Source organism: Typopeltis vanoorti, chromosome 14 (assembly GCF_054136105.1).
Source record: "Typopeltis vanoorti isolate ZY-2024b chromosome 14, IOZ_Tvanoo_1.0, whole genome shotgun sequence".
In the NCBI taxonomy this organism is placed as follows: Eukaryota; Metazoa; Arthropoda; class Arachnida; order Uropygi; family Thelyphonidae; genus Typopeltis; species Typopeltis vanoorti.
This window is the reverse complement of record NC_143562.1, coordinates 51,622,785-51,650,460: the sequence shown is the minus strand read 5'-3', so window position 1 is coordinate 51,650,460 and position 27,676 is coordinate 51,622,785. Positions and strand designations below refer to the sequence as shown.

The 27,676-nt window shown below is 37.5% G+C and overlaps 1 protein-coding gene across 1 annotated transcript in view; it reads left to right on the top strand.

Moving 5' to 3' along the window:
- LOC150099470 (chymotrypsin B-like) overlaps positions 1-27,676 on the top strand; it is a 73,429-nt gene that overhangs the window by 44,556 nt on the left and 1,197 nt on the right. The window contains exons 7-8 of the mRNA XM_090404416.1: positions 5,327-5,480; positions 19,690-19,832. Coding sequence (XP_090260542.1) covers positions 5,327-5,480; positions 19,690-19,832 — 297 coding nt within the window. The remainder of the gene's footprint in view (positions 1-5,326; positions 5,481-19,689; positions 19,833-27,676) is intronic.

The following is a 27,676-nucleotide window of genomic DNA, read 5'->3' as shown; positions in this document are numbered from 1 at the left end:
TTTTAGTAGGATTGGACTTAAACTAATTGCATGTTGCTTTATATCTTTAGATCTGATACCATCAATTCCTTGGCCTTTTTTTTTTTTTGATTTCATGCATTGCAGAGAGAAGTTCTGCTTCTTTTATGATTGGGAACTATAATGTCTGTTTTGATTGCCGTCCAAGTGGAGGGTCTCGTTTTGTGATTGGGGGAATATTTCTGTGCAGGTCTTGGATGGAGTCTGCAAAGTATTGGTTAAAGTCATTTGCTAGTTGTTGGATAGGTTTTGCGTCTTTCATGAAGCTGTGTTTTATGGTTTCGGAGGCGGTGGTGTTGGGAACAAAATCTAGCATCTCACTGATCAGATGCCAGGTTTGTTTCATGTTGTTTTGTGCAGAGGTTAGTTTGTCTCTGTAGTAGCTTATTTATGCATTTCTGATTTGTGTTTTAAGGCGATTCCTTGTTATCTTATATTCAGTTTTTAAAGCTGTGTTATTTGGATATCGCTTTAATTCTTTCCATAAAGAGTCCTTTTTGTGTATTTCTAGGATTAAATTTTATGTTATCCAAGGATTTTGTGTTGTTTTTGAACGAATTCTGACTTTCTTTGTAGCTTTCTTATATGTTTCCTCCAGTGTGAGTTTAATGTTGTTGTATAGGATATCTGCTGAATCTGATGCCAGGTGTGTTCCCAGTTGGTTTTTCGTATTTCGTGGTTGACTATTCCTTCGTCTATTACTGTTTTCTGTCGCTTTCTGCTGTGGGACATTTCATGGATATTGTCTTTTTGTGCAGGTTTAGAGCGGTGAAGTAATGTCTGCTACTTTGCACTTTATGACTGATGCAGTGTAACTGTTTGGTGGTGCTCGGACGTTTATATGATCTAGACAGGAGGCAGTGATAGCATTTCCGAATATTTCTTCTCTAGTACATGATTTTATTGTTGGTATTAGATTATACATGGATAGCGTGTCTAGGTATTGCACGGTGTTGTTCTGGTTTTCGTTTGCAATATTTATGTTTATGTCGCCAATTATCATTAGGTATTCGGTTGAGCATATTTCTTGGCTAGAAAGTCAGCAACTGAGTTCGTACAAGAATTTTATCATGTTTAGGTTTGGTGGCCTGTAAATAGCATTTAGTATTAAAGGATGCTGCCTATTGGTGGTATTAGTGAATTCGAGGCAGAGGGTTTCAGCATGCTCAAACTGATAGGCCGTTTCTTTTGCTATTAATTTTTGTTTGATAAATATTAATATTACACCCCCTCTTTTTGTTTGGCGGCATGACCTATGTTGTTGGAAGCCTGGAATTTGGAAAGCATTCGCTTCGTCATTAGTTATGGATATGTAAGAATCAATATATCAATAATATCAGAGTAATTCCTCAGATAAGCCTGTAACAATAACCAATCTTTTCGGATGCTTCTGATGTTAATATGCAAGACTGAGAGACCTCTTGCTCGTACTGTGTGTTGTTTCCATGCATCAAGCAATTCGAAAGTACAATTAGTGATGTATTCTGGTGTAATTACATCTATCTGATGGTTCACGTTCATTTTTGTTGTGTTGAGATCTTCTTATTGAACTAAGTTGGAGTCTTTTGTTTCACTCTGGCAACCTGTCTATATCTTCCGAGCTTTTAATTTGTATAGACTTTGATGTCTGTGACTTAATAATAATAATAATAATAATAATAATAAAACTTTATTTTTTTTTAAAACATACAGTGAATGAATAATCAATAATACAATGTTTCCACAGTTATACCACTGTGATATTTTATGTACATCACGAAGCTCTTACTATTTTAAATCAATCCATGTTTAGTGTTTCATCCTGTAATTAACCATCATTGACTCCAATGATGTCCTGTAATCTAAAGGCTGAAATATATGGCTTAAAATAAATATTACTAATTTTATTGCGTTTTCCGCGTGAATTAAAGAAACTTTTCATGGCATATACATCTCTTAAAGAACAATTTAATCTTAAGTGTATTACTGCTGGGAATGAACAGAAAATTTATGAAATTCTGCTTTCTTGCTTATGAGAACCACATGAACAATTCTACCATTACATCAGAGTAATGGCACAATAATACCATGGCTAATATGATAGGATACCAGTGGTTTTTTTTGAGAGACATGCAAAGTGACAAAAGAAGAATTGCAATAATCACAAGTAGCCAATGTTTTTTAATCTGGAAATTGGTATATAAATACAATCAAAGAAGGATATTAGCCAAAAGAGGTGTAGTATGCGTACACAGCTAATAAACATAATATAGTAGCCTACTAAATTTTAGTTGGCACATCCATAATTTCAAATGCCAGCATCTTTTTGTATTTTATATACATTTTTGACACTCTTTTTGCTTTCTTACTTATTGTAAATATAATAAAATACGGATGTCATTCTTTTTCTGTTGCTTCCACCAGCAAAAAGTTATTTGCAAATCTATATCTATAGTACATTTTGTACATATAAGGATACCAAGTAATTTTATGAACTTGGTTTTGTTAATCCTTCTCCCAAGTACGCAAAACAGTTAAGTTTGCGCCTGAATATAGTTCAAGTCTAAAGGTAGTGCAACACCAGGGCAACTCGTTGTAAAGGTGAACTTTGATCACTATTCTTAGTATTTCCCATAATGTAAAACACATCTCACTAAGAGATGTATACTGTTATACATTATGGGTGGGGGTCACTACCCAGACCGGTTTCAACCTTTTTGAGGTCTCCTCAGTAAGTAGCTAGACCCTGAAATACTAAGGTTTTAGTAATACAGAACCTTATCAACTTTACCTATACAAGTTGCTACAAGGTGCTTTGAATAAGAAACTCTGGATGAGATAAAGATGTCAAAAGATGAGATAAAGACCCCCCCACACCCATAATTTATAACAGTATACTTCTCTCAGTGAGATGTGTTTCACATTATGGGAAATACTAAGAATAGTGATTAGGTCTATACCCACCTTTACAACGAGTTGCCTTGGTGTTGCACTACCTTTAGACTTGAACTACGTTCTAGCGCAAACTTAACTGTTTTGCTTGCTGACTTGGGAGGAGTAATAACACTAAGTTTATAAAATTACTTGGTATCCTTAATATATAATATATATTATCCCCAAGGTAAAACACTTTTGACATACATACACACATACATATATATATATATATATATATATATATATTTGTTAAAGATACCAAGTTATTTTAAATATAAACCTGGTTTTATTATAACTGGGATCAAATCAGATGGATTGCATGTATTATATATATATATATATATATATATATTTATGAAAAACATTGAATGACTAGAACCGAGATTTAATTAAAAAGGTTTTAATATAAACACACTACTAGTTTCGGCCTGTAACAGCCTTCTTCCGGTGACATTATAAAAGAAAAAACACTGAACATTGAGGGTTAAAAGACTATGAACAACATAGACAGTCTTTATACATAATTAGCATTAAAACGTAATAATGTTTCAACGTTTTAATGCTAATTATGTATAAAGATTGTCTATGTTGTTCATAGTCTTTTAACCCTCAATGTTTAGTGTTTTTTCTTTTATAATGTCACCTGAAGAAGGCTGTTACAGGCCGAAACTAGTAGTGTGTTTATATTAAAACCTTTATAATTAAATCTCGGTTCTAGTCATTCAATTTTGTTCATAAAACTATGTATGTTAACCGAGTCAATGATCATTCATTCTGCCATATATATATATATATATATATATATATATATATATATATATATATATATATATATATATATATATATATATAATTCATAAAAAATAGGGTAAAAGTAATCCTTAGCCCACCCAATATATATATATATATATATATATATATATATATATATATATATATATATATATAATCCTTAGCTCTCTCAATATATATATATATATATATTACATAGCCCAGAAACCCTGCTTTAGAGATCAAACATGAAACTTGATCAAGCCACTTCAGGTTTCCAATAAGCAGGGTAGTGCTCTCACAGCAGGCATCTCGTACCTAAAGACCATCAAAAACATCCATGCCCACGTTAGGATTTAAACCTCCAGCATGTTGGTTGGAGAGTGGGTATGCTAACCACTTGGCCAACCAGTACTTGAATTCATTATACAAAATACTTTTTTTTTTCTCTAATATATTTTTTATTTCTATTACCGATCAACAGAAACAAGCATATGTGTGGTACACGTGTGACAAAGAACTCTGACGTGTTGGTAGCAGGAAAGGTAGTATTCTATTTTTAAAATATATATTCTAAAATACATGCAATTCATCTGATTTGATCCCAGTTATAATTCTTTATCTGTCTAGGCAGATAAAGTCTAAAAATGTTCTAGACAGATATAATCCGTATATCTGTCTATGACATTTTAAAGGCTCTGCTAATCAAGATGAGCAAAATTGCTCTCTTAAAGACCGGAATTTTTCCTACAAAAACTGCTGTAAGACATGTAATTTATAATATGCATAATATTACTATCCCTCTTATTCCTAGTTTCTTTGGCTATAATCCCAACTGTGATTATAGACAAATAGATAACCCTTGCAATTCTTGTTCTCAACACTGAACATTCCATTTCTAATCACACAATGATTTGAAAGTTAATAAATCATTAACTTCCAGTGAAATTAATGATTTGTAGCAACGATTTAAAAAAAAAAAATGACGTGAGAACTCAGTGCCATTTCATAAGACTTCAAGAGGTGGAAAGATTATTGGACTATCGTAATACATGGTTTGAGAAACGATTTAAAGATAATACAAGAGACAGTTCACCTTGTTTTTACTCCATCTTACAGCCATGGTCCAAGAACTCTAGACCATCCTTGAATTTCTAGACCTCACGCTCTCTACTACCGAAATAATGGTCACAAAACGATCACTCCCATAAGAGCAGTGAAATGGTCAAAGATAATCCATTAATTCATATTTCTGTATTCAGATTGACAGGAGAAGAATATTTGGTGATGTGTCTGCTTCATTTGTTCAAATTGCTGGACTCAGATTTCATGTGAAGGTCAAAAACATTGCTGAAAGATTTTTTTCTTCCTTTCCCACACCATGTTACCTTAGTAACAGAAATATGCTTAAATTTTGTAATTATGTAGTCTTCATAGGTTTTGAGGTTAGAATAAAGCATTTTAAAAATATTCATTGGAAAGTAAAAAATCAGTGACAATTATTAAGTGATCAGTATTAGTTAAAGAGGATAGTTGTTTTATCACTGATATACAATTGAAAAATATTTCCTGTTGGCACTTAAGAGTGTTAGTGATATTATTATTATTTTATTTTTTTAAGAGTTCTTATGATCAGAATAACGATATAGCACTTTTGAAACTTAATGCACCTGTAAGATTTACAAGTTATGTCAAGCCTGCTTGCCTTCCAAATCAAGGATCCATTCTACCAGAAGGGAAGAAGTGTATAGCATCTGGGTGGGGAAACACAAGAGGTAAGTAAAATCAATACATACAGTGCTCGCTTGTAAATATATACTATCTTTTCCGCAACTCTTTCAAATGATCTTGAGTACTGTCACCCAGAGCTGCAAATAGGTGAAAGGGAGTGAAACATCATTTTTACCTAGATCCACTTTTTTTTTTAAATAGGAATTATATTTTCAATATCAGAACAATGAGATGTGTGAAAACAGAAATTTTATGGCTAGATAGATTTCTAGATAATGTGACGAAATATTATTGAATTTCAATAAAAGTTAATACTGACAATTTGCATGTGGCATGAAATATGAATTTTTTACCAGATGATCTGTTTACCAGACGTAGCTTGAAAAAGTGGTTTCTAGATTATGTAATAAGTAACTAAAAATACAAAAAATTATAAAATTAATTAATAAAATCAGAAAACCAAAATTCTTAACTTACAATATATATATATATAACAGGTTTACAATCCTTTGTGAGCAAAATCATAAGAATAAGCAGAATGCTTTGAATATTAGCAATACTGAGACTGATTAAGGAATATTTCCCTCTTGCTTGCAGGAGAAAACATTTCTACTGGTGTGCATAAATCAAAGATGCACTTCCAAGGTGCTATATATATATATATATATATATATATATATACTGTATATATCATCTCATTTTCCTTTTACATTCTTTTACCTTGTGGTGTTGAGGGTTTATTAATCATCGTACCTCAAACCGTTCACAGGATAAGGTGGTCAGCCTTGCGCCCCCGGCGTATCCTATGTCCTGTAGTGTTAAGTTCTCAAGACCTGTGTGCCTGCTTTGCTGGATAAAAAATCCCCAGATAAACTGGCGATAAAACCTTACTGTCAACGCCCAAGACCTGCTTACTTGCCTATGGCTGAGGAAGATCCTTCAGCTCCTCACGTCACTGACGGGAATCGAACCTAGGACACTCTTTCCCCAGGCATATGGTTGCGAAGCGGACAGCCACTAGGCTAACCGCGCGGACTGTAACAACAAGATAAGTCAGTTAAAATCTAAGAAAAAAGAGGTGATACGGTGGTAAATATATATACTTCGTCCCGCTATTGACCAAGTCAGTCTATAGACAGACTTGGTCAATAGTGGGACTTTACCAGTTTCACAGGGAGTTGTCCGTAGGCTATTCGCCATGCTAAATCCATGTGAAACGACTGTTCCCAGCTATTCCTGATGTTTTGGAATAGGATTTCCATATTTGTATCTAAAATTGGCGTATCACATCTGGAAAGTTTCCCAGTATATTGCTTACGATTTTAATTTTAATAAATCTATTTCCTCTGTTTTAAATTTTTTGATTTGTTTACTAAGTGAATAATACCAGTCGAGCACAACCTCTGCGCAGGGACCAGCATGACCCGTGATCCCGAAGTAGGGAAGGAAATGTCCTAGGAAGTATTTAACTAAGTTGCCTGAAATATGGTTAGACTTTAAAGCCTTCCGTATGGTTTTAAGAGTATTTGCGTAAAATAAACATTTAAAACTGGGAAGTGAGAATCCCCCTTGAATGTTTTTTAATTTTAGATAGTCTTTCCTGACTTCGTGTTTTCTATTATTCCAGAAAAAGTCTGTTAATGGTTTGTAAAGCTAATTTTCTTCTATTCCCTTAACATCAGTAATATTAATTGTATGCATGTACAATAATGCACATGCATACAATTAATTATTGCTCTTCTGTAAAATGAGAAATAGTTGGGTTTAAACGGTTTTAGTTTTTCCGCGCAGGCTTCCAACAGTTTTGAAACGGGCAGTACTGGAGTCGCGGGAAAAGGAATGTCAAGTAATGTAAGAGACTGAGTTTGCGGTGTTAAACCATAGGGAAGGCACGTATTATGGAAATCTCCAAAAATTGTAATTTTAGATTTTGGGGGTTTACGCGGAGACCACTGATTATGCTGAATATTTGCAAATTGCCGAAATAGATGTAAATGGACTCGGAGTCTCTGAGCGTAGCCACTACATCATCGGCATATGCAACAATTTTGCGCTGTCTGGAGACTGGGGGTAACGGAATTCCTCTAATTTCTGGGGTATTATCAATTTTAAGGATAAGGGGTTTTAGCGCTAATGAAAAAAGGAGAGGGCTGCTTAGCGGGCAACCCTGCATTACCCCTCCTTTTTTTTATTTATAAGAATTGGTTTTGAGAGGAACCGTTAATAGATATTTGGGTAGAAGCTTCTGCGTACATGTTTTTGATTACCGGCCGAAGCCCAGGTCCCACCCCTATTTTTTGAAGGATGTCCTGCAAGTACGTGTGCCTGACGCTATCGAACGCCTTTTCCAGATCTGTTGAGAGAAGTGCCAAAGGATAGCTTTTGTTTCTGCAAAGAAGGATTAGATCTCTTATGAGAAGAGATTTAGTTCCATCGATCTGACCGGGACTCCGTAAACTTGAGAGCTCGTTATTACTTTTTCAATACCGCATTTGATGCCGGTACAGATAGTTTTGGCGAAGATTTTATAATCCAAATTTGTGAGGGAGATCGTTCGCCAGCTGTTTGCTAAAGTTCGATCCCGGTCTTTTTTTGGAATTAAAAACTGTGTAACTTTTAACGAAATCCTCGGGAATATTTCCCGAAGTGAGGAAATCGTTAAATATTTTTACTAATATCGGTGAAGCGACTTTCCAGATAGTTCGATAAAACTCAATCTCCAACCCATCTAATCCGGGGGTTTTTCTTGCCTTCATTGTTTTGGAGGCTGCTTTTATTTCTTCAGCAGTTATCGGCCTGTCATGCAGAGCGCTAAGACGATCGAGAAGACATGTAATGTCCCACTCGCTAAAGTCATCTGTGCCCTGATGATCAGAAAAGGCGCCGAGGTAGTGCTGATAGAAATATCGTAGAATTTCCTGAGGATTTTAGCATTTGGCCATTCTCTCGGATCTGGCAAACCGTTCGATCGTCATTTGCCGCCACCCGTTGTTGGTTGTAGAATGCGGTGGAAGGTGTTTCTTTCCAAATATCTGAGATAGAGTCTCTCTCGAAAATCGAGGTCTTCGACTCTTCTCTGCCGCTCTTGTTGCAGTTCAACTTCTACTTGTCTGATGAGATCTCCACAGGGGACTCCGCGCAGCTCGTTTATGCGGTACCAACCGAGCTCCCTATAGAGATCCCTCCGACGTTTTCGTTGTTGTTGGACACTTTTGCGCCCACACTTTTGAAAGAGTTCCTTTACCTGCGACTTGAACTGCTGCCAGGTTTCCCAGTCCCAGCTGATGTCTTTCAATTCATCACAGAAGAGCTGTAGCCTGTTGCTAAATAGACTAGGAAAGGTGGGGGGGAGCCTCCAAGGGCCTCTGGCTGTTTCCATAGCCTCTGGGGTTTTTATTTTTAGTAACACCATTTTGTGGTCGGTTAGCATACCGCTCACTGCAATGTGTCGTATCTCTTGAACATACGGATCTAACTTTTCGGATATGTAAAATCTATCATGTCTTGTCGCTATCCCGCTACGGCACCACGTTGTTTCGACTTTGAAAGGGTTTTGCCGCCTCCAAACATCGACAAGATCCACGTTTACGCAAGATCGTTTTAGTGCGGAAAACCCGCCAGTGCCGTTATTGCTGTTCCCTCCTGTTTTATCGTGGCGGGTATCTTCTACACAGTTCCAGTCACCCGTTATGATTAGTTGTTCTACTCCCAGAAGGTATTGTTCAATACCGGAAAAGAAACCATCTCGTTGGTGCGGGCGATTCGGGGCGTAGACTGTAAGAAACCGGGTAGCGCTGCCACCGTACTTCCAGTCTACGGACATTAGACGTCCTATAGCGTCTTTCTGGATGTTGAAGAACCCTTCCACAATGGGGGGACGAATTATTATCCCCAGCCATCGCGAGTGAGCAAGCATCCCCGAAACAGCAGTAGCTGGTGACCGGGTAACTTCTAGAAAAGTTCTCCACGTCCCAGTGTTTAAAGAAGTGAGTTTCCTGCAGGAAAAGTATGTCAATGTTGTGAATTAGCATCAGTCTCCAGACAGCGCTTTGCGTAGTCCGTTGATATTTAGGGTAGCTATTTTAAGGGTTTGATCCATGTTTGTAGTAGTAGTTAAGTATGTTGGCCTCCATTAGCTGAGCCAGATTACTGTGGAGGAAGTTTATTTCACTTTCATTTACTCCGGGGATTTTTCTGAGATGTTCTATATTGATGGATTCTGTATCCCGTATGGTGAGGGGCCCCCATTTAAAGCTTACTCTGCTCGCGGAATCGCCCTCACCCTTGATGTGAAAACCTGGTTCTCCTAGTTCTTCCCCCTTTTTTGAGGATATTTTTTATTTCTTCCGAATCTTCATTATAGGCCTGTAATATCACAGCCGAATTCAAGATTTCAACTTCTTCTGATGGAGTCAGCTTTCTTTCTTCTTCTGATTTTGATTTCTTGTTCTCTTCTCTTTCGTGCCCTCCAGGCCGCTTTGTTACAGCACTGCAGAATTCTATTTCTTATGTTTCGTCTTTTTCTGTCTTCTCACTTGTGGAGATTCCTGCTTTAGGATTATTTTTTCTCTGCTTGTTTTTGTCAAGTGAGTTTTTAGTGAATGGGGGCCTGATCTGCTTTTGTCACTTCCTTAGTAACCGGTGTTCGGAGACCTGGGAATTCCTCTTAGTTTGTTGCTTCCGTATTTCCTGGTGCAACAGGTTTTATTGTCCCTCCCATGTGTTCGGCATGGGTCCTTTCGAGACAGGTATCTATTTTGTGGTTACTGTTGCTGCACTTAAGGCAGGGTACTTTGCATTGTCTCAGTGCGTGCGCTGCTGACGGGCAGTTCTTGCATTTCCTTCTGGGGCATTCTATCCCCAGGTGTTTGTCTGAGACACATCGAAAACACAATATTTTAACAACAGGGTAATTTATCATTACCCTGGCTGATCCTAAAAAAACGAAGTTGGGGACGGGTGTTTTCATCTCCATGGAGATAAAAACCTCCCCTGACTTCCACTCTGGCATGTCCATGTCGTCGGATATTTTTACATATCTAACTGTTCCTCATTTGGAGAACTGCTTTATCATTTCATCTCCTTTCTCCAAATATTCCAGGGGAAACCATTCTATTTTAATGGTCTTGAGGATACTCCCCACCATGGAAGGGTGAAGTTTTTCCCCGGCACATTGACCTCTTTGACAGAGTTTAGATCGCGTTCCTTCATTTTTGACGACGATCTGAAATCGCCCCCCCCCCCGCGTAAGGGGTAAATCCGAAATTGTTTTCCGACCCGACCCAATCTATCAGGGGTTTCGCGAACGTCCTGTTATCAATTTTCGTGTTAACCTCGAACCCGAGGGTTTTGACTCGCGGTAAGAATGCCGCCATCAAAAAAAAAAAAAAAAAGAAAGGGAGGTTTCTCTGCTGCACAGTATATACCATATACCATGGGCCAAGATAGGAACAAAAACTCCGGGACCTGGAATACCAAGGTTTTAACATTAACATTAATATTTCTGGCTAGATGGGTGAAGCAAAATTGCTTTTCATATTCCCCTTTGTCTTGTAATGAAAGAAATTTGAATGGAGTGTTAGTGAGCTATATGCTTGCCCATTGAGGGCAGTGAAGTTAGTTGTGTTCAGCTGAACTTACGATAGACTTTTGTCTTTTATATTTGAAACTTTCTGCTTCATTATATTCCGAGGCTTCCTTGATTAACGGGTTTGGATGGTTACTTCTCTTGGTAAAGAACTTTTCAGCTAGATTTAGGAGAAGGGAAGAGATATAAGGGATATTAACTTCTCTATGGATCTGGGTGTTTCCTATGAACCAAGGGGCATCCAGAATCATCCTCAGGCACTTATTCTCTAATCTCTGAAGTTTTAGAATGTTTGAATTCGCGGTGTGGCTCCACGCTGGGGATGCGTAAGTGATGACGGGTCGAATTACCATCTTGTAAATTGTTAATTTTGTTTGCGTGTCCAGTTTACTTCGTCTGTTGATCATAGGGTACAGCTGTGCTAAGACTTTGGATGTCTTTGAGGTAATGTAACTAATCTGTTTGCTGAATAGGAGTTTACTATCAAGAATCACTCCAAGATATTTAACTTTAGTCTGCCATGGAATCTTTACTCCCAATAAATAAATATCCTCCATGGTATGGATTTTCTTTCTACTAAACAATATAGCTGAGCTTTTCTGGGGTTAACTTGGATCCTGCAGTCTGCCACTTTTCTAAAATGTGTATGCTGGTTTGTAGTCTTTCAGTTGTCAGTTTTGGGCTCAGTGATCTTGCCATCAGTGCAGTATCATCTGCATATAATGCAGTGAATGTTGTTCTTGGGTTCAGAGGGATGTCCGCTACATAGATTGAGAACAGGAGAAGAGCCAGAAGAGATCCCTGAGGTACGCCTGCCGAGATCCTGGGTCTGGTCGAAACCGTTTCACCGACCCTGACCTGCATATATCTGTCTTTCAGGTAAGAATGTATTAACTTGACTGGCAAGTTAAATTTTATCACTTTGTAGAGAACGCCTTGATGCCATACTTTGTTAAACGCCTTCTCTGTGTCGATGAAGATTGCAGCTGTATTGAGTTTCCAGTTAAAACCTTTAGTAATGATTTCTACCAGCCGGTGCACTTGTTGAGCAGTATTATGGGCCTTACGGAAGCCGAACTGTTCATTAGGCAAAATTCCAAACTTATCTGTTTCTGCTTGGAATCTTGAGAATACCACTTTCTCTGTCACCTTTCCGAGGCTGGACAATAGGCGTATGGGTCTGTAGCTTTCGGGAAAGTGAGGATTTTTTTTCCTGGCTTCATCAATGGCATGATGGTGGCTGTTTTCCATGTAGTAGGGAAATTCTGGAATATAAAGATGGCATTTGTAATGTTGACGAGATGAACTATGGCCTTTCTTGGAAGTAGTTTTACCATTCTGTTATTTATGCCATCCAGTACTGGAGCTTACTGTTTAGATGGGAGATGATATTTATCATTTCTGCCAGATTTGTAGGAGTGATATGTTCGGATTTAACAGTGTCCTGTCTTAAGGTTGTCCTAAGATGACGATGAATATTGTACATAAGTTTAATATTTAGATTTGTATAAGATGGATTGCACTGAGATTCTAGGTTATCTACTAGTGCTTCGGCTTTCTCTTCATCTTTGTGAACTGTTCCTTTCTTGGTTTGTATAGGGCCATGAGTTGCTTTTTGGTGCAGATTGCTCTTAAGAATTTCCATATAGAATGATCTTCTGTATTGATGTTAGCCAATTTGGTTTCTCATTCATGGTTTCTGTGTTTGTGAAGAGCTTCCCGGACCTGACTGTTTAGATTATTCAATACTGTTTTATCTTGTGTGGCTCTGGTATTGTGGTATCTCTTTCTGGCCCTATTTTTTGCTCTGATTAGCTCCATGATTTCTTCAGGGATACCGTTGGTTGGGTGGAAGACAGTGGATTGTCTGACTGATTCTATTGCTTTCTGAATTTGTATGGTTAAGTTATTTACTGCTGTGTCAATCTCTTCCTTTTTACTGATATTGGGCATCTGACCAATATCAGTAAAAAGGAAGAACCTTGGCTAACTTGTCCAATGCTATGAATGTGTGCAGAGGAGAGAATTGATCTGATGAACTTAGATTAAGCACTACGGGACTGTGGTCAAAAGATAATTCGTTGATTGATTCCAATTTGAATTGGTATCTTAAATTTTTAAAGATGACAATGTCTAGTATTCCCGAACTACCTGAAGGGCTGAAGTGGGTGGGTCGGTAGGGCAGGCAACAACAACAGAAGTCAGCATTGCAATGTTGAAAAGTGTGTGGCCTTTGGTGTTAGTTGATGAGCTGAGCTGTACCAAACTGTGTGTTTTGAGTCGAGATCTCCTGTTATTATTATGGAGTCATTTGGACCAAGTAGGGAGTCCAGATCTGTTGTCAGCAGAGGAATCTCAGAGGGTTATAAGCAGCATAGATCTTGAGACTCCCAGCATTGAAGGTATGTACCTCCTCACCAGTCACCTCCAAGTTTACTGTTTGGAGATTGTCTATTGTATTATGATTCAAATAACTCTTAATACATATGGCTGTGCCTCCACCTCTTGTGCCAATTCTGTCGTTTCTGTACATAGCGTATCCACGGATGTTTGGGTTATTAGCTGGTCTTAGGTGTGTTTCACCGATCAAGATGATATAAGCACTGAGGCGAGTTGCAAATTCTTGAAGTTCCAAAACCTTGTTCATCAATCCATTTGCATTCCATGTGATTATCTTAAGAGCTTTTGGTTTGAATTTATTACTCATGACAGATGGCTGTTATAATGTTTTGTGTGCCTTGCAGGAATCTCTTTCTGGAAGATGGTGAGGGGCATGTCTTGCTGAATTCCTGCAGCACGATGGCAAGTGAGGCTGTTAAAACGGATGTTATGTTGAAGCTTTCTAGCTAGAGAGATGTAGGAGGCTTAGTTCTTGCAGCTTCAGCACATGTTTTGGTCATGGTTGTTCCTTCTTGTGAGGTTGAATGCGAGGTGTTTCGGACTGGAGGACGATCTGTTTGGTTGCTTAAAACGTTGTTACGTGGTCGAGCAAGATTAACTTTTGTTGATCCTCGATTTTTTGGATTGGAAAGTCATCCCTTGTAGTTGGAGGATGAGGTCCTCTGCAGTTTGCATAGCATGCTGGAGTTGTGCGTGGCTTGGTGCATGTGATGGTCTGGTGTCCCTCGCCGCACTTCAAGCACCTGAAGGCTGCCTTACATAATTTGTCAAAGAAACCTTTGACATTTATGACACTGACCTGCAGATGCTCTTTTCCTAAGAGGCTCAGTTGAAATCTTGAGTCCGCATACTACTGTCAGTTCATAGATCTGCTTTTGTGTGTTGCTTATTTTCACCAGCACCAAAGGCATTTTTTTATCAGATCTGAGTATCCTGCTCACTTTTACTGGGGACAGGCCCTGTCTGGAGAGATCAGTGCTCACATCTTCAGAAGTGATACCTACAGCTATCCCACGTAGAACTACCTACAGGTTCTTTTCGCTGGGTAAAGTGAATGTGTGATTTGGGCGTTAGCATTGTCCATAAATCTGGTCATCTGTCAGTAATCCATGACAGTAGTGGGTTGTATTTTAACTCCCTCATTTGAGTTTTTAGCCCATGAGAATGAGATGTTTTGTTCTCTGAGGGCTGAAGAGACAGAGATCCATTTTTCCTTATCCCTTAATATGACTGGTGGTATCTTTTCTTTAGGACCATTGAGTGATTCTATCCCTGTTCTTTTGGTTCTTCCACATTGGTGGAAATTTTCCCTCTTCTTTTTGATCATTTGGAACTCTGTATCTGTTTCCAAGGTATGATAACTGCTGTCTTGGGATGTGGCATCTTCAGTACTTGGGGAGTGTGCAAAATCTGATTGCGTCAGAGTTATGGGCTCTTCACTTATGTCATCCATATTGTCCTCTGTGACTGCTGTGGGTGGGGTGGGGGAGAATGTGTCAAAGAGCTTGACTTTCCTGCCCAATTATTACTCAGCAGCTTTCCTAGTCTGAGGAATTCCATGTATACTTCCTTGAATTTGGCCTCATTCAGATGTTTTGCTAAATTTAGAAATGTGTTAAGACACAGATGGAGAAGGAGAAGAGATTGTTCAGGTGTCCCGAGCAGGTTAAAGATAATCCTGTGGGCTTTTGATTATCCACTAGCAAATCCCGTACACATTCTTAGGTGTCTACCAGCAATAGAATACCACTAGCTGTCCTATGTCACGAAATCACTTGGCCACAGATTGAAATCCTACCTCCCTAAATAAAACCATAAATCTACCACTGGTCCTCATTACGGGTGGAGCCTGCCGGCCATTAGACCTCTTGCATGTTTCATGCAGCAGAGGAGACAGTAGGAAACAAACTGTGTCTGCGCCAGTGCAATTCGCGTTTCGTGAAAAACCTTGTAAACAAACTAATCAGACTCAGTCTAAAATAATACGTCCGTTCACATCAAAATAGGTCACTCATATCTATTCATCTAACCCGAATACCAAGGTTTAAGTGAACCGAATATACATATACCTCTACTAACGAATTGCCAGACAGATGTATCCATATATTATTACTACGATAAAGAGCCAAGAGGCTATTTTTTCCGGCGACGTGAATTAAGTTAGGGGGATAATAAATCCTTCATTATTTTCAAACCGGATGCGAAACTCGGAGATCGAAATCTATCGAAATCTAAGGGTTTCATGCCGAAGAAATATCGGCAAGTCCAAGCGTAAGTCATCACTTGGGTAGTACATCACTCTGGCAACTCGTGTCAAAGGTGGAGGAAGATCCGTCACTATCCTCAATATTTGACACGAGTTGCCATAGTGTTGTACTACCCAAGTGATGACTTACGCTTGGACTCGCCGATAGTTCTTCGGCATGAAACTCTTAGATTTCGATAGATTTCGATCGCCAAGTTTCGTAACCGGCTGAAAAATAATGAGGGATTTATTATCCCCTTAACTTAATTTACTCCGCCGGAAAAATAGCCTCTTGGCTCTTTATCGTGACTTTAATTTTCTAAATACCGATTGGATAGAAGAGAAATCTTGTGATAAGAAGATGGGGAATTTATTGAATTGTTGCGAGACAACTTTCTCAAGCAGTATGTGAAAGAAGGAACTCAAATTCAAAGAGTGTTAGATTTGCTCATAGTGTCAGAAGACGAATATGGTTATTTTACCAACAATTGGTGAAAGTGATCATGCTGTTCTTTCTTGGGAAGTATCTACTTGTATTGTAGCTACGATTAAAACAGGTTATATGCTGAACTATAAAGCTGGAAATTATGACAAACTTAGAAGAATACTATATTTGGTCCAATGGTATCAGTTACCGAAAGCGTAAAATGTAAGCAACGCATGGAAATCTTTGAAAAAGTGCTTGAATGATGCGGTACCTGAATGTATTCCTAGTTTTCGAAAAATAGATAGGGTGGGAGAAAAATGATATGCAATCTTATTAAACAAGGTACCACAAGAAGAAGATGATGTGGAAAGAATATTATGAGATTAAGTGTGAAAGGAGTTATGAAATATATAAAGCTCAGGCTAGAAAAGTAATGAGTATTATGAGAAAAGCTAAAACGGAGTATGAAAACAAATTAGCCATACAAGCTAAAGGCAATTCAAAAGAATTTTATCGTTATGCCACAAGCAAAAGAAATAATGAATGTAAAAGAATAACTTTCTTGAATGCAGATGGTAATAGTGTTGGAAGCTAATGAGATTGTTCAGTTAACGAGTGCTCCCTTCGCTAAGATATATCAACCAGGTGTATATATGCAACATGGCGCACAGTGTTACTGCTGCATTAGATGAAGTGTTAGAGGTTCATGAAAATGAGGCTGAAGGGCTATTGTATAACTGAATAACAATTTGTTTATAGGGACAGATAGAAAGAGCCTGTTTGTTAAAGGAATGCTCAGCCGAATTGGCTAGGTGTTTCATATGTTTGTATAACTTGAGTCTCGGCTCAGGTATGATACCGCAGGAATGGGAGAAATGTATGATAGTTCCACTATACAAGGGTTGTGCCAAAATCGATGTGTCTAACTACCGACCTATCAGTATCTCTGGAGTGGTAGTGAAGATTTTAGAGAAATTGGTAAGAACTTTCATACAGAAACGGGTAGACAAACATGCTACACTCTGCAAGGAACAACATGGGTTTACTAAAAGAATAAGCCATGTTTTAGCAATTTGTTCATATTTTATAACAATGTTACGGCCGAGTTGGATAAAGGGAATGGATACACTACGATAATGTTGTATTTTTCTAAGGAATTTGATGTTTTTCTAAAATTTTAAAACTGAAGGTTGGACAATTTTTATTATTCTCCCATAAGCAGAAATGGGTTTAGAAGTATTACTTATTTTTACCCATTTGTAAATGTGTTATTGGTTTTTACTGATATATTATTATTTTCATTCATATTGCCAATTCCTTTGATTAATTGTTGAGATAATTCAATTTTAAAGTGTGTCTTTTTAATAGATCAAAGGCTTTTTCATATATTTCAATACAATATGAATATTTAGTTGAATTCTTTGTTTTTTGATGTGTGTTATGGAGAATGCCGAAAATACGCATGAGCTACCTTTTCTAAATCCATTTTGTTCTAAATATTTGGTCGAATTCTATATAGCTTTCTTTTTCAGTATTTCTGTTCATATTTTGTGAATAGTATGTGAGTATTTTTGGTTGAATGCTTTGTTTTTGATCTGTATTATTCAGAAGACTGAAAAAATGCATGAGAAACCTTTTCTAAATCCATTTTGTTGTTCTTATTATTTTTTATTATTATTTATGGCATCTCCATGGAGTCAAGAGACTCATGGCGGAAGAGTCAAATGAACAATCATACACACAAATCCTATCACACCTTTCCTTGAATCCATTCACTCAGTGAACTCACAACCAATTTTGGCATTCCATTCTACTCACTCAGCACTCTCCATATCAGCGAAGTTAGCGGAGTGGTTATGCGCTTCGCAACCATATGCCTGGAAAAGTAGTTTCCTGGGTTCGATTCTCGTCGCCGACGTGAGGAGCTTAAAGGATATTTCTCATACATAGCTAAGGTAGCCGGTCCAGCGTGGATAACAGAGATTTTCTCCCTAGTTTATCGGGGGTTTCTCCGACCGCAAGCAGGCAAACCGGCCCCGTGAACACGCACGGATTACAGTCAGGAATACTTAAGCCTCAACCATAGGTCTGATTGGTCAGTTATGCCGGTTTTGAGCCCGGATAAAAATTTGGGGGAATTGAGATGGTGCCGTACTTCCCCGTAAATGGTCCTCACTGCTGCTATATCATCATACGCTAAATAAATAAGGCATTTGATAGGACACCACGCAAAAGTTGCATTAACTGGAGAATATGGGATTGGAATATAAACTCTTGACTTGGGCCAGGGGATGGTTGACAGACAGTAAGTGTTAATGTTAGTAAGTGTAAAGTTATGCACGTTGGCATGATTAGAGTTCCAGCAGCATATTATATTAGCAGGGTTATGCTACAAGAAACTGAGGCAAGGAATCTTGATGTATCTGTGGAAAGGAATTCGAAATTCAGAGTTCTATTTGCAAACGTTGCAAATTCAACTCAGAGGATAATTGCTATGTTGAAGCGAACGTTGACATCTAAGGATAAGGGAGTCATTTTACCTCTTTATAAGGCTTTGATAAGATTCCACCTGGATTACTGTGAGCAGATGTGGTCTCATAGGTTTTACGGGGATAAAGAAGCTGGGAAAAGGATGCAAAGAAGAGTTACAAAGATTATAGCCAGATTATGGGATATAGATTATGAGCACAGATTGCAGGTGTATGTGGATTGCAGACTCTGGTTAGCAGGAGAAAGAGGGGGTGATATGATAGTGGTCTACACAATTTTGAATGGGTATTATAGAATATCATCTGATGAAATTATTTAATTATATAGAAGGTGGGGAGAGAACATGGGGGCATCCATGGAAGTTAAATTTATTTGCAGTGAAGAAAAGACGGAGAGCTAGGTATTTCTCCCAGATAACAGTGAGTGAATGGAGTGGTTTGCCTTTAGGGGTATTGAGTGCATCTAGTGTGAATGAATTTAAGGAAAGGTATGACAGCTGGTTTGGGTGATTTGTAGTCAAGGACTCATCCCTCGATGACTCCGTGACTCCCTGGAGGTCTCATATAATAATAATAATAATAATAATAATAATAATAATAATAATTAGTTGAATGATTCAATCTGTAAAGGTGTGTGTGTGTGTGTGTGTGTGTGTGTGTGTGTGTGTGTGTGTGTGTGTGTGTGTGTGTGTGTGTGTGTGTGTGTGTGTGTGTGTGTAAGAGTGGGAGAACAATAAAGGGAGTGATTTATTTCAGGAAGAACAATGCTCATTTACATTTCAAGTGCTGTTCTTTCAATAATTGTATTTACCACTTCAAATCTGACAGGGTGCGTTTTATTTGAATACCTCGTCAAAACAGACTGACTGATATTCAAATTATAATCAGAGTTACAGACAGTTTAATTTGGAGTGTAATGATTCTTATAATAAGGAAAGTCACAGACTTGCTACATTGTTTTGCTTAAGAATTACCATAATGCATAACAGTGAACAAAAGATTAGTTATTTCTTTTTCTGTTTATGTACAGTTTACAAATTAATCTTCAAATTTTACAGAAATATTTCATACCTAATAATATTAATTATTTTATACTGCGTTTAAGGATCAGGGTCAAGTGATGTATTAAAGCAAACTATGATGAAAATACATCCAGCAAATGACTGCAATCAGACTGAGTTTCTAACATTTCGTCCTGAAACAATGCTTTGTGTTGCAAATTTCGAAGACCATTATGGAGTATGCCATGTGAGTATAGTTACATTCAAACTACATAATTTCATTTATCCACACTTAATTTGATAGAGTAGCTTTATTATTGTAAAAATTCATGATTCCAAAAGGAGTACTAAGGGGTTTTTTTTTTGGGGGGGGGGGGTGTAGAGGAGGAAGGGGAGAGAAATATGATTCCATTAAATTAATCTTCAAATTTTACAGAAATATTTCATACCTAATAATATTAATTATTTTATACTGCGTTTAAGGATCAGGGTCAAGTGATGTATTGTAAAAATTATGGAGTATGTCATATGAGTATATTTACATTCAAACTACATAATTTCATTTATCTACACTGAATTTGATAAAGTAGCTTTATTATTGTAAAAATTCATGATTCCAAAAGGAGTACTAAGGGTTTATTTGGGGGGGGGGTGTAGAGGAGGAAGGGGAGAGAAATATGATTCCATTAAAATGCATGTGAGGAAATAGCTAATTATTTATGTTTGCTAAGAAGTGCACAGATATTTATAATAGTTATCATTTTATCTATTATATTTCAGTGAGACATCACATAGTAAGCAAAACTGGAAATATAATTCATGTGAATCTGACAAAAAATGAACCACATTATAGTGCACGATTTCTGTGTTTAGCCAGTAACGAATGCATTTCTCTGCTAGACATACATTCAGATTTTTAATAGCTCTACCACGTTTATGACTAGAATGATGGTGAAACAAAGCATGGATACAACATATGAGTTTTCTTCCAGAATACAGAAAATTAAGACCTCTGTTGTTATCCACTAATACATCTTATTCCCTTATAGGGAGTAGCAAGGCTTTTAGCCCAATCTAACTTTTGGAGACTGAGGGAGCAGTTCAGCCAATCAGAGATAGCTAGCCCAAGACTATCACTAATTACACAACGCAACCCAGTGAAGAGAAAGAAAGCAGACAGTTCCACCATCTCATGGTCCCTAACTCTAACACAATATATTTATTGTCGGAAATAGTGTGAGTTCTATAGTCGGTCAATTTTTTTGAGTTTTTGGGTGAAAAAAAAACCCACTTGGCTGTTCCTTAGGCACACTAACTTGGGAAGTGGTTGAAAAAAGAATTAGAAAAAGCTGCTCTAGTATGTGACCAGATTTGAACTGAGAATAGCTTTCTTTGGGCAGCCTGGAACCGTTGGTACATGTGCCACTTCCACAAGGATCAGCAGATCCAAAAAGGCTGACTTTTGTTTTGTTTTTCTAAAATGTATACTCTAAGGTGACAGAAGGGTGGCAATTCTCCATTGTCTTCAGTTTGTTGGTATATGTAATTCATCTTAAATGATACGGTATTCAGAATGAATTACACAATAAAAAAAAAAGGTTTAACAATATAAGAAAAACAAGCTTGATTGAGTAATTCAATGCTATCTTTTAAAAGTATGCTTGTGAAGAATGAGTGGGATGTCATTTCATATTATAAAATAAATTATTTTATAATATGAAATGACAACACTTGAATATGTTTATTCTTTTAAATATGGGTTGAATTTAGTCTACCATAGCACATTAAGAGACTGGAGCAGTCTCTTAAAGTTCCTTTGATTAGAAAACCAAGTTTAGTTTTTGTTTTGATGAGAGGAATCTTTGTATAGGCTTTTTGAACTGAAGGCGAGTTAGCTAATCTCAAACACAAGTAGCAGGGTTTTTGATTCCAGTAACTCGGGTTTTTCATCCTTCACATATTTGCTAAGGCTTTGAAACAATAGAGAATATTGTTGGGAGGAACACACCATACAGCATGAGAGGAACACCCTAATTTGTTCATTTTTGGAGGAAAAGACGGGATGGAGAGCATAGGATTGGTGGAGATATTTTAGAGGAAGTGGAGAAGTTAAAAGATCTGGGGATAACGGTGGAAAGGGAGTTGAAATTCTGTGGACATTTTGCTAAAATTGTGAGGACGACACAGTGGATTATGGGAATGATTCAGAGAACACTGATGTGTAAAAATAAAGAATGTTTTGATTCCATTGTACAAGGCTTTGTTCAGGCCGCATATGGATTACTGCGCACAGATCTGATCAGCGAATTTCAAAAGGATGATGAGATGATGGAAAAGGTTCAGAGATGATTGACTAAGTTGGCTTCTGGTCTCTGAAATGCGGAGTAAGAGGATAGATTGAGAGAATGCAAAATACAGAACCCAATGGATAGAAAGAACAGGAGAGACATGATGGAGATGTATTACTTGGTAAGGGACAATTACCACTAAACTAAATAAATTTTGGATAATTACCATATTACTATTATTACCGTCTTCACTAATCCATCCACCACAACTACTTTCCTCATCTACACCACGCCATCTGCCGCCCACCACCAGCACTACTATTTTCAGACAATCACAAACATCCATCCACATGGCGAGATTCGAACCCTCAGCCTTTTAGCTGGAGAGCGGATACGCTAACGATTCGGATGGAAAGGGGCCCCTTACTCATTGTTTGGACCCTTAGATTGGCCCTAATTTTTAGGGGTCCCAAGCTAGTGCCTCGTGCACTGTGTGCATAAGTATGACCCTGATTGGCAATGTGGGCTAAGGACAATATTAACGTGGATGAGATTTTTCATGGAATATCTGGAGACCGGAGAACAAGAGGTCATCCAGGGAAGCTGTATAAGATGGGTTGAGCAAAGAAATGAAGAGATTTTTTGCTTGGAGTGGTGGATGATTGGAATGAACTGCCTGGGATTGTGATGAATGTGGGGAGAGTGAATGCATTTAAGTCAAGGTATGATGAGCTGCATATGTGAGAATGGGACCTCTCATGATAAGTCTCTTGACTCTGTGGAGATTTGTTGATAATAATTTTCTAAATGCACAATTACTCCTACTTCACAACTGCTATTAAAGTGAATATACAAAGACTGGCATGATTTCCAAACTTCCTATGCAGCTCTTGTATAGGATGCCATCAAGGACCAAAAATTCTTCCAATTTTCATTATTTCAATTCTGAGCTCTTCAGATATATGATTCTCTGTAATGTTTATATAATATGTGATACTAAATATAAAGTTCACAAGAAAATATTTAAAGTAATTTATTTGACTGTCATCTTTTATTGCATCATCCAAACAAATAAATTGGCATAAGGATAGTAATTACACTTTTCCCAATGAGCTAGTGCTTTGCGGCCCCCCTTGCTCATTGTTTGGGCCCTTAGATTGGCCCTAATTTTTCGGGATCCCGAGCTAGTTCCTCGTGCACCTGGCATAAGTACGGCCCTGATTGGGCAAAGTGTGGGCAAAGGAAAACGGTTCTCAATTCAATGTAAAATGCAACGTAATCCACTTCAGGACGAAATTATTACACACTTCGTATCATAATTGTGGTACTAGTTTACAGGAAATCGATGAGGCTAGGAATTTGGGGTGATGGTGGATAAAGATTTGAAATTTACAGGATATAGCTCAAATGATTACTTGGATGCTGAAAAGCACACTGACAAGGAAATATAGGGAGGTTATTATACTTCTTTATAACTATGATTCGGCCATATACTCTGCACAGATTTAATTACCCATGTTTTTTTGAGGATCAGGAGATGGTGGAGAGGATTCAGAGATGAATGACTAAGCTGGCAACAGGTCTGTGGAATTTTCCCTATGAGGATAGATTGAGGATGTGTGGGTTGCAGCATTTAGCTAACAGGCTGAGGGAGGGGATATAATAAATAGGTTTAAGTTACTAAATTGATACTGTAATGTTGACACAGAAATTTTCAGTAAATGTGGAGTAAGGAGAAACAACAGATCTTGTTGGAAGTTGTCTAAGAGTAAGTGATTAGTAAGGTTGTGAGGACTAGGTTCTTTTCTTGGAGAGTGATGAATCGATATGTGATATGTGATATCACATACCAATGAATGGTATGTGATAGGTGAATGGATAGAGTGCGTCTCCTGCGATGAGTCTTATTTAGTGTCCATATAAATAATATGAAAAAAAAAATTCATGACTACAGCCAAATGCGGACATAACTTTATTTCCAGTATACTAATAAATTACATTACACAAAACAATGTGTTATAAATTTTGTACAAATTAAACTGCAGTACATTTTTGGCAAAAATTACAAATTTTCCAAGGACATAGTTAAGGAATTAATATACAGTGCTTACATAAAACTATGCATGGGAACATTTTAGTATGGACTATTTTCCCCAAGAACTGTGATGCAGCACTCACAATGTTGTGCCATGCTTAGCACCAAGAGATTCAGAAGTTTTTGAGGCAAACTAGCCCACTCCTCCTTCAGAGCAAAGATAAGGCCTTCTTTGTTTTCTGGAGGAGAATTTTGAACAGAAATGTGTCTGTATTGCATCTCAAACATGTTCTATGTTGAGATCTGGGAAGCGTGATGGCCACTCATTTTAATTACTATCATTAGTCTCGAAAGTATCTCCACTGCTTGTGTACGATGTGGTATGACATTTTCATCCATAAAAATGAATTCTTCACCTACAGCACCACTGAACAATCGAACATGATGGCGAAGAATTTTGTTGCAATATAATTCACTACTCATAGTCCCTTTTGCTAGCACTTGTAGCTTGGTGCATCTACTAAGCATAATGCCCACACCATTACCCCAGCACCGCCATATCTATCCCTTTCAAGAACATTCTCGCAATGATAAGCAGTGTACCACAGATCATGTCTCGTCCAGAATTGGAGAAAAGACAAAAATCAATTGGTGACTTCTCCAATTTTCATGGATACAACACCACTGAAAATGTGCTCTACGGTGAGCTGTGAATAAAGGGACACAGGCCTTCGGGACTTGTTGCAGATGTCTTGCCAGTTTTTTTTTTGAGATATCTGCATACCTGTGCTTGAAAACAGTCGACTTGCAAGCTGACCTGCCATGGTGCATCGATTATGTTTTGCTGTTATTACCAAAAATCTGTCTTCATGCTCCATGGTGGAGTGAGGGCAACCTCTTAGCAAATGTTTGGAACACACTCCATTGGTTTTGAAATGCTGCACTGGGCCTGGATACAACGCAATGGGAGATTCCAAACTCCCTGGCAATATCAGTAATTCTTCGGACTTCAAGCTTTTCAATAATTCTCCCCTGTGTAAAATCATCTAGTGAGGTCTTTGAGACATTACAAGCCACCCAAGTTTGCAACTTTATTCCTTATTCCTTCATGAAAACAGTTTCCTTCAAACACTTCACTTAGTGCAGCCTTTTTGCCTTTTATCCTGTCGAGTGCTACCCACGTGAACCTTTCGCACGTGATTCGAAAAATTGAAGATGTACCTGATTTCTACTCGAAATTCTCCGTTATAAATATTGCCACAAGCTGATTTGTCTGAATTTGTAGTTGTAATCTTCATAAATGGTGTTTATCCTTAGGTTTTGGACACCGGCGTGTGTGTGTGTGTGTGTGTGTGTGTGTGTGTGTGTGTGTGTGTGTGTGTGTGTGTGTGTGTGTGTGTGTGTGTGTGTGTGTGTGTGTGTGTGTGTGTGTGTGTGTGTGTGTTTTATATTTATTCCATAGACGAAGGTACAAGAATCTATAATACATCAGTGCCGTGTGTGAGAAATATATATATATGATTATTTATTTCATTAAATATTTCTTTTCTTAAATCTAAATGAATATTATTACCTTGATTACCTTAATGAACCTGTGATTTCAGTTAGAATTCCTCCATAGTTGGTCGTAAAGAGTCCAACTATTCCTGTCTTGGGCCTTTCTTCTCCATTTTTTCCGACTTTCTTAATCATTGGGTCTTCCCACCTTAAGGTTATTCTTCCAGGTTTCCTTTTGGTATCTCTCGGATACCAGTTTGTAACTCTGACTGTTCATCTGTTGTCTCTCATTCTGGTGAGATGTCCTGCCTATCTTCTTTTGCTGTTGTAGATTGCTTTTTGTTTATATTGCACATTCTTCTTTCTATTGCACGTTGAGTTGTTATTAAGCTTTGTTCTTCTTTTAAAGTTGCGTTCCATGTTTCACTGCCATAAGATAATGCTGATAAGATGTGACCATTGACAAGATGGGCTCTTATTTCTATATCTATGTTTTGGTTGGTAATTGCTGATTTTATTTTGTTGAAGGCTATCCAAGCAGCTCTTTTTCTCCTTGCTATTTCATTTGATATGTCATTATTCATTTTTATGAACTGGCCGAGGTAGAGGTAATCTTCAAGTTTTTCGATGGCGTGGGATTCTAGAGTGATTGTATAATCTTTACAGTATTTGTTTTTCACCCATCTTGTTTTGTCCGGATGTATTTCCAATCCAGTGTTTTGGCAGTTTTGGCTTATTTCAGCGTTGATGCTAAGAGCTTGGGTGAGTGAGATATTAATATCACATCATTGGCGAATAGTAGGATATTTAACATTTCACCATCAATATTTATTCCACCTTTCATGTCAGTTTTTCGAATGATGCTGTCCAGCGTAGATGTGAAGAGATTAGGTGATAAGACATCACCCTGACTTAAGTTAATTTTAATCGGGTGATATTTGTTGTGCCTTCTTTGTAGATATCATTTATGAGTTGGACGTATGCTTTTTCTACACCTTGTTCTATTAAAGCTTGGAATACTGCGTTATGCTGAACAGTTTCAAATGCCTTTTTAACATCTACAAAAAGAAGAAAAAGTGGAGTCTGGGATTCTCTGCATCTTTCCGTTAATTGAGTAATAGTTTGAATGTGGTCTATTGTCGAAAAGCCTTTTTTGAAACCGGCCTGTTCTTTGCAACTATTTTCGTTGATGGAAGTTTGTATTCTGTTTAGGATGACTCTGGCGAATATTTTATATGTGTGTGCTAATAGACAGATATGTCTGTAGTTACTGATGTCTTCTTTATTACCTTTTTGTATGCAGAATTATGGTCTTTAATGTTTTACATTCAGTAGGTACTGCATGTATCGAGTAAATCTTTCTTCTAGGGCTTTAAAGAGTAGTTGTCCACCCATTTTTAATTCATCAGATTTTATACCGTCAATTCCTGGTGATCGGTCATTTTTCATATGGTAGAGAGCCATTTTTACTTCTTCAGGTAGGACAGATGGTATTTACAAATTTTAGTTTGGTACTGGAGCTGTGATTACTTGTTTAGATGAGTAAAGGTTCTCATAAAACGATTTTAGTATTTTTTCCATTTCACCTCTGTTTGTGTATCTGTTTCCTTGATTGTCTATGAAGGCTGACAGTAGTGGTTGCTTTAGATTTATTTCTTTTTCTACTTTTTTAGGCTACTGCGGACCCTGGCTGGTTATGCCAATCTTGTCGTTCTATATATTTTATAGTCGTCATTGATATTCTGCCTCAACTGTTTACAGATAATTTTATATTCTAAACGGTCTTTACCTGTATCTCTCATTATTCTTCATTTCTTCAATAGTTCTATCATTCTTGCTGATAGGCGTTCCCTGGTCTTAGCAGGAAGTTCACAGGAGGCTCTTTCTTTGCAGTTCATTAACTGATTATTAAAGTTTGTTAAATCTTCGTCGATGTCATTTTTTAATTTCCAGTCGGTTTTTTCCACATTTTTGCTAACTTCTTCTGGTGGGTTTATCTGTTTTGAGCGTGTTTTAGGGTTGGACTGTGTTCGTATGCGTTCTTAATTTTTTCTATGCATTTTTAGGGTGGCTCTTATTGGACGGTGGTCTGAGTGAATGTCGCAGTAGGTTTTCCCAATGACTTCGATATTTTTATTATTCTTTTGCAATCTGTTAGAACGAAATCAATTTCTTGTCTTTCCATTTGGAGATAGCAAAGTCCATCTTTTTCCAGTTCCGTTTTTTTTTTTTAAAAAAAGAATATTCATAATGTACAGCCTTTCTGCTTCT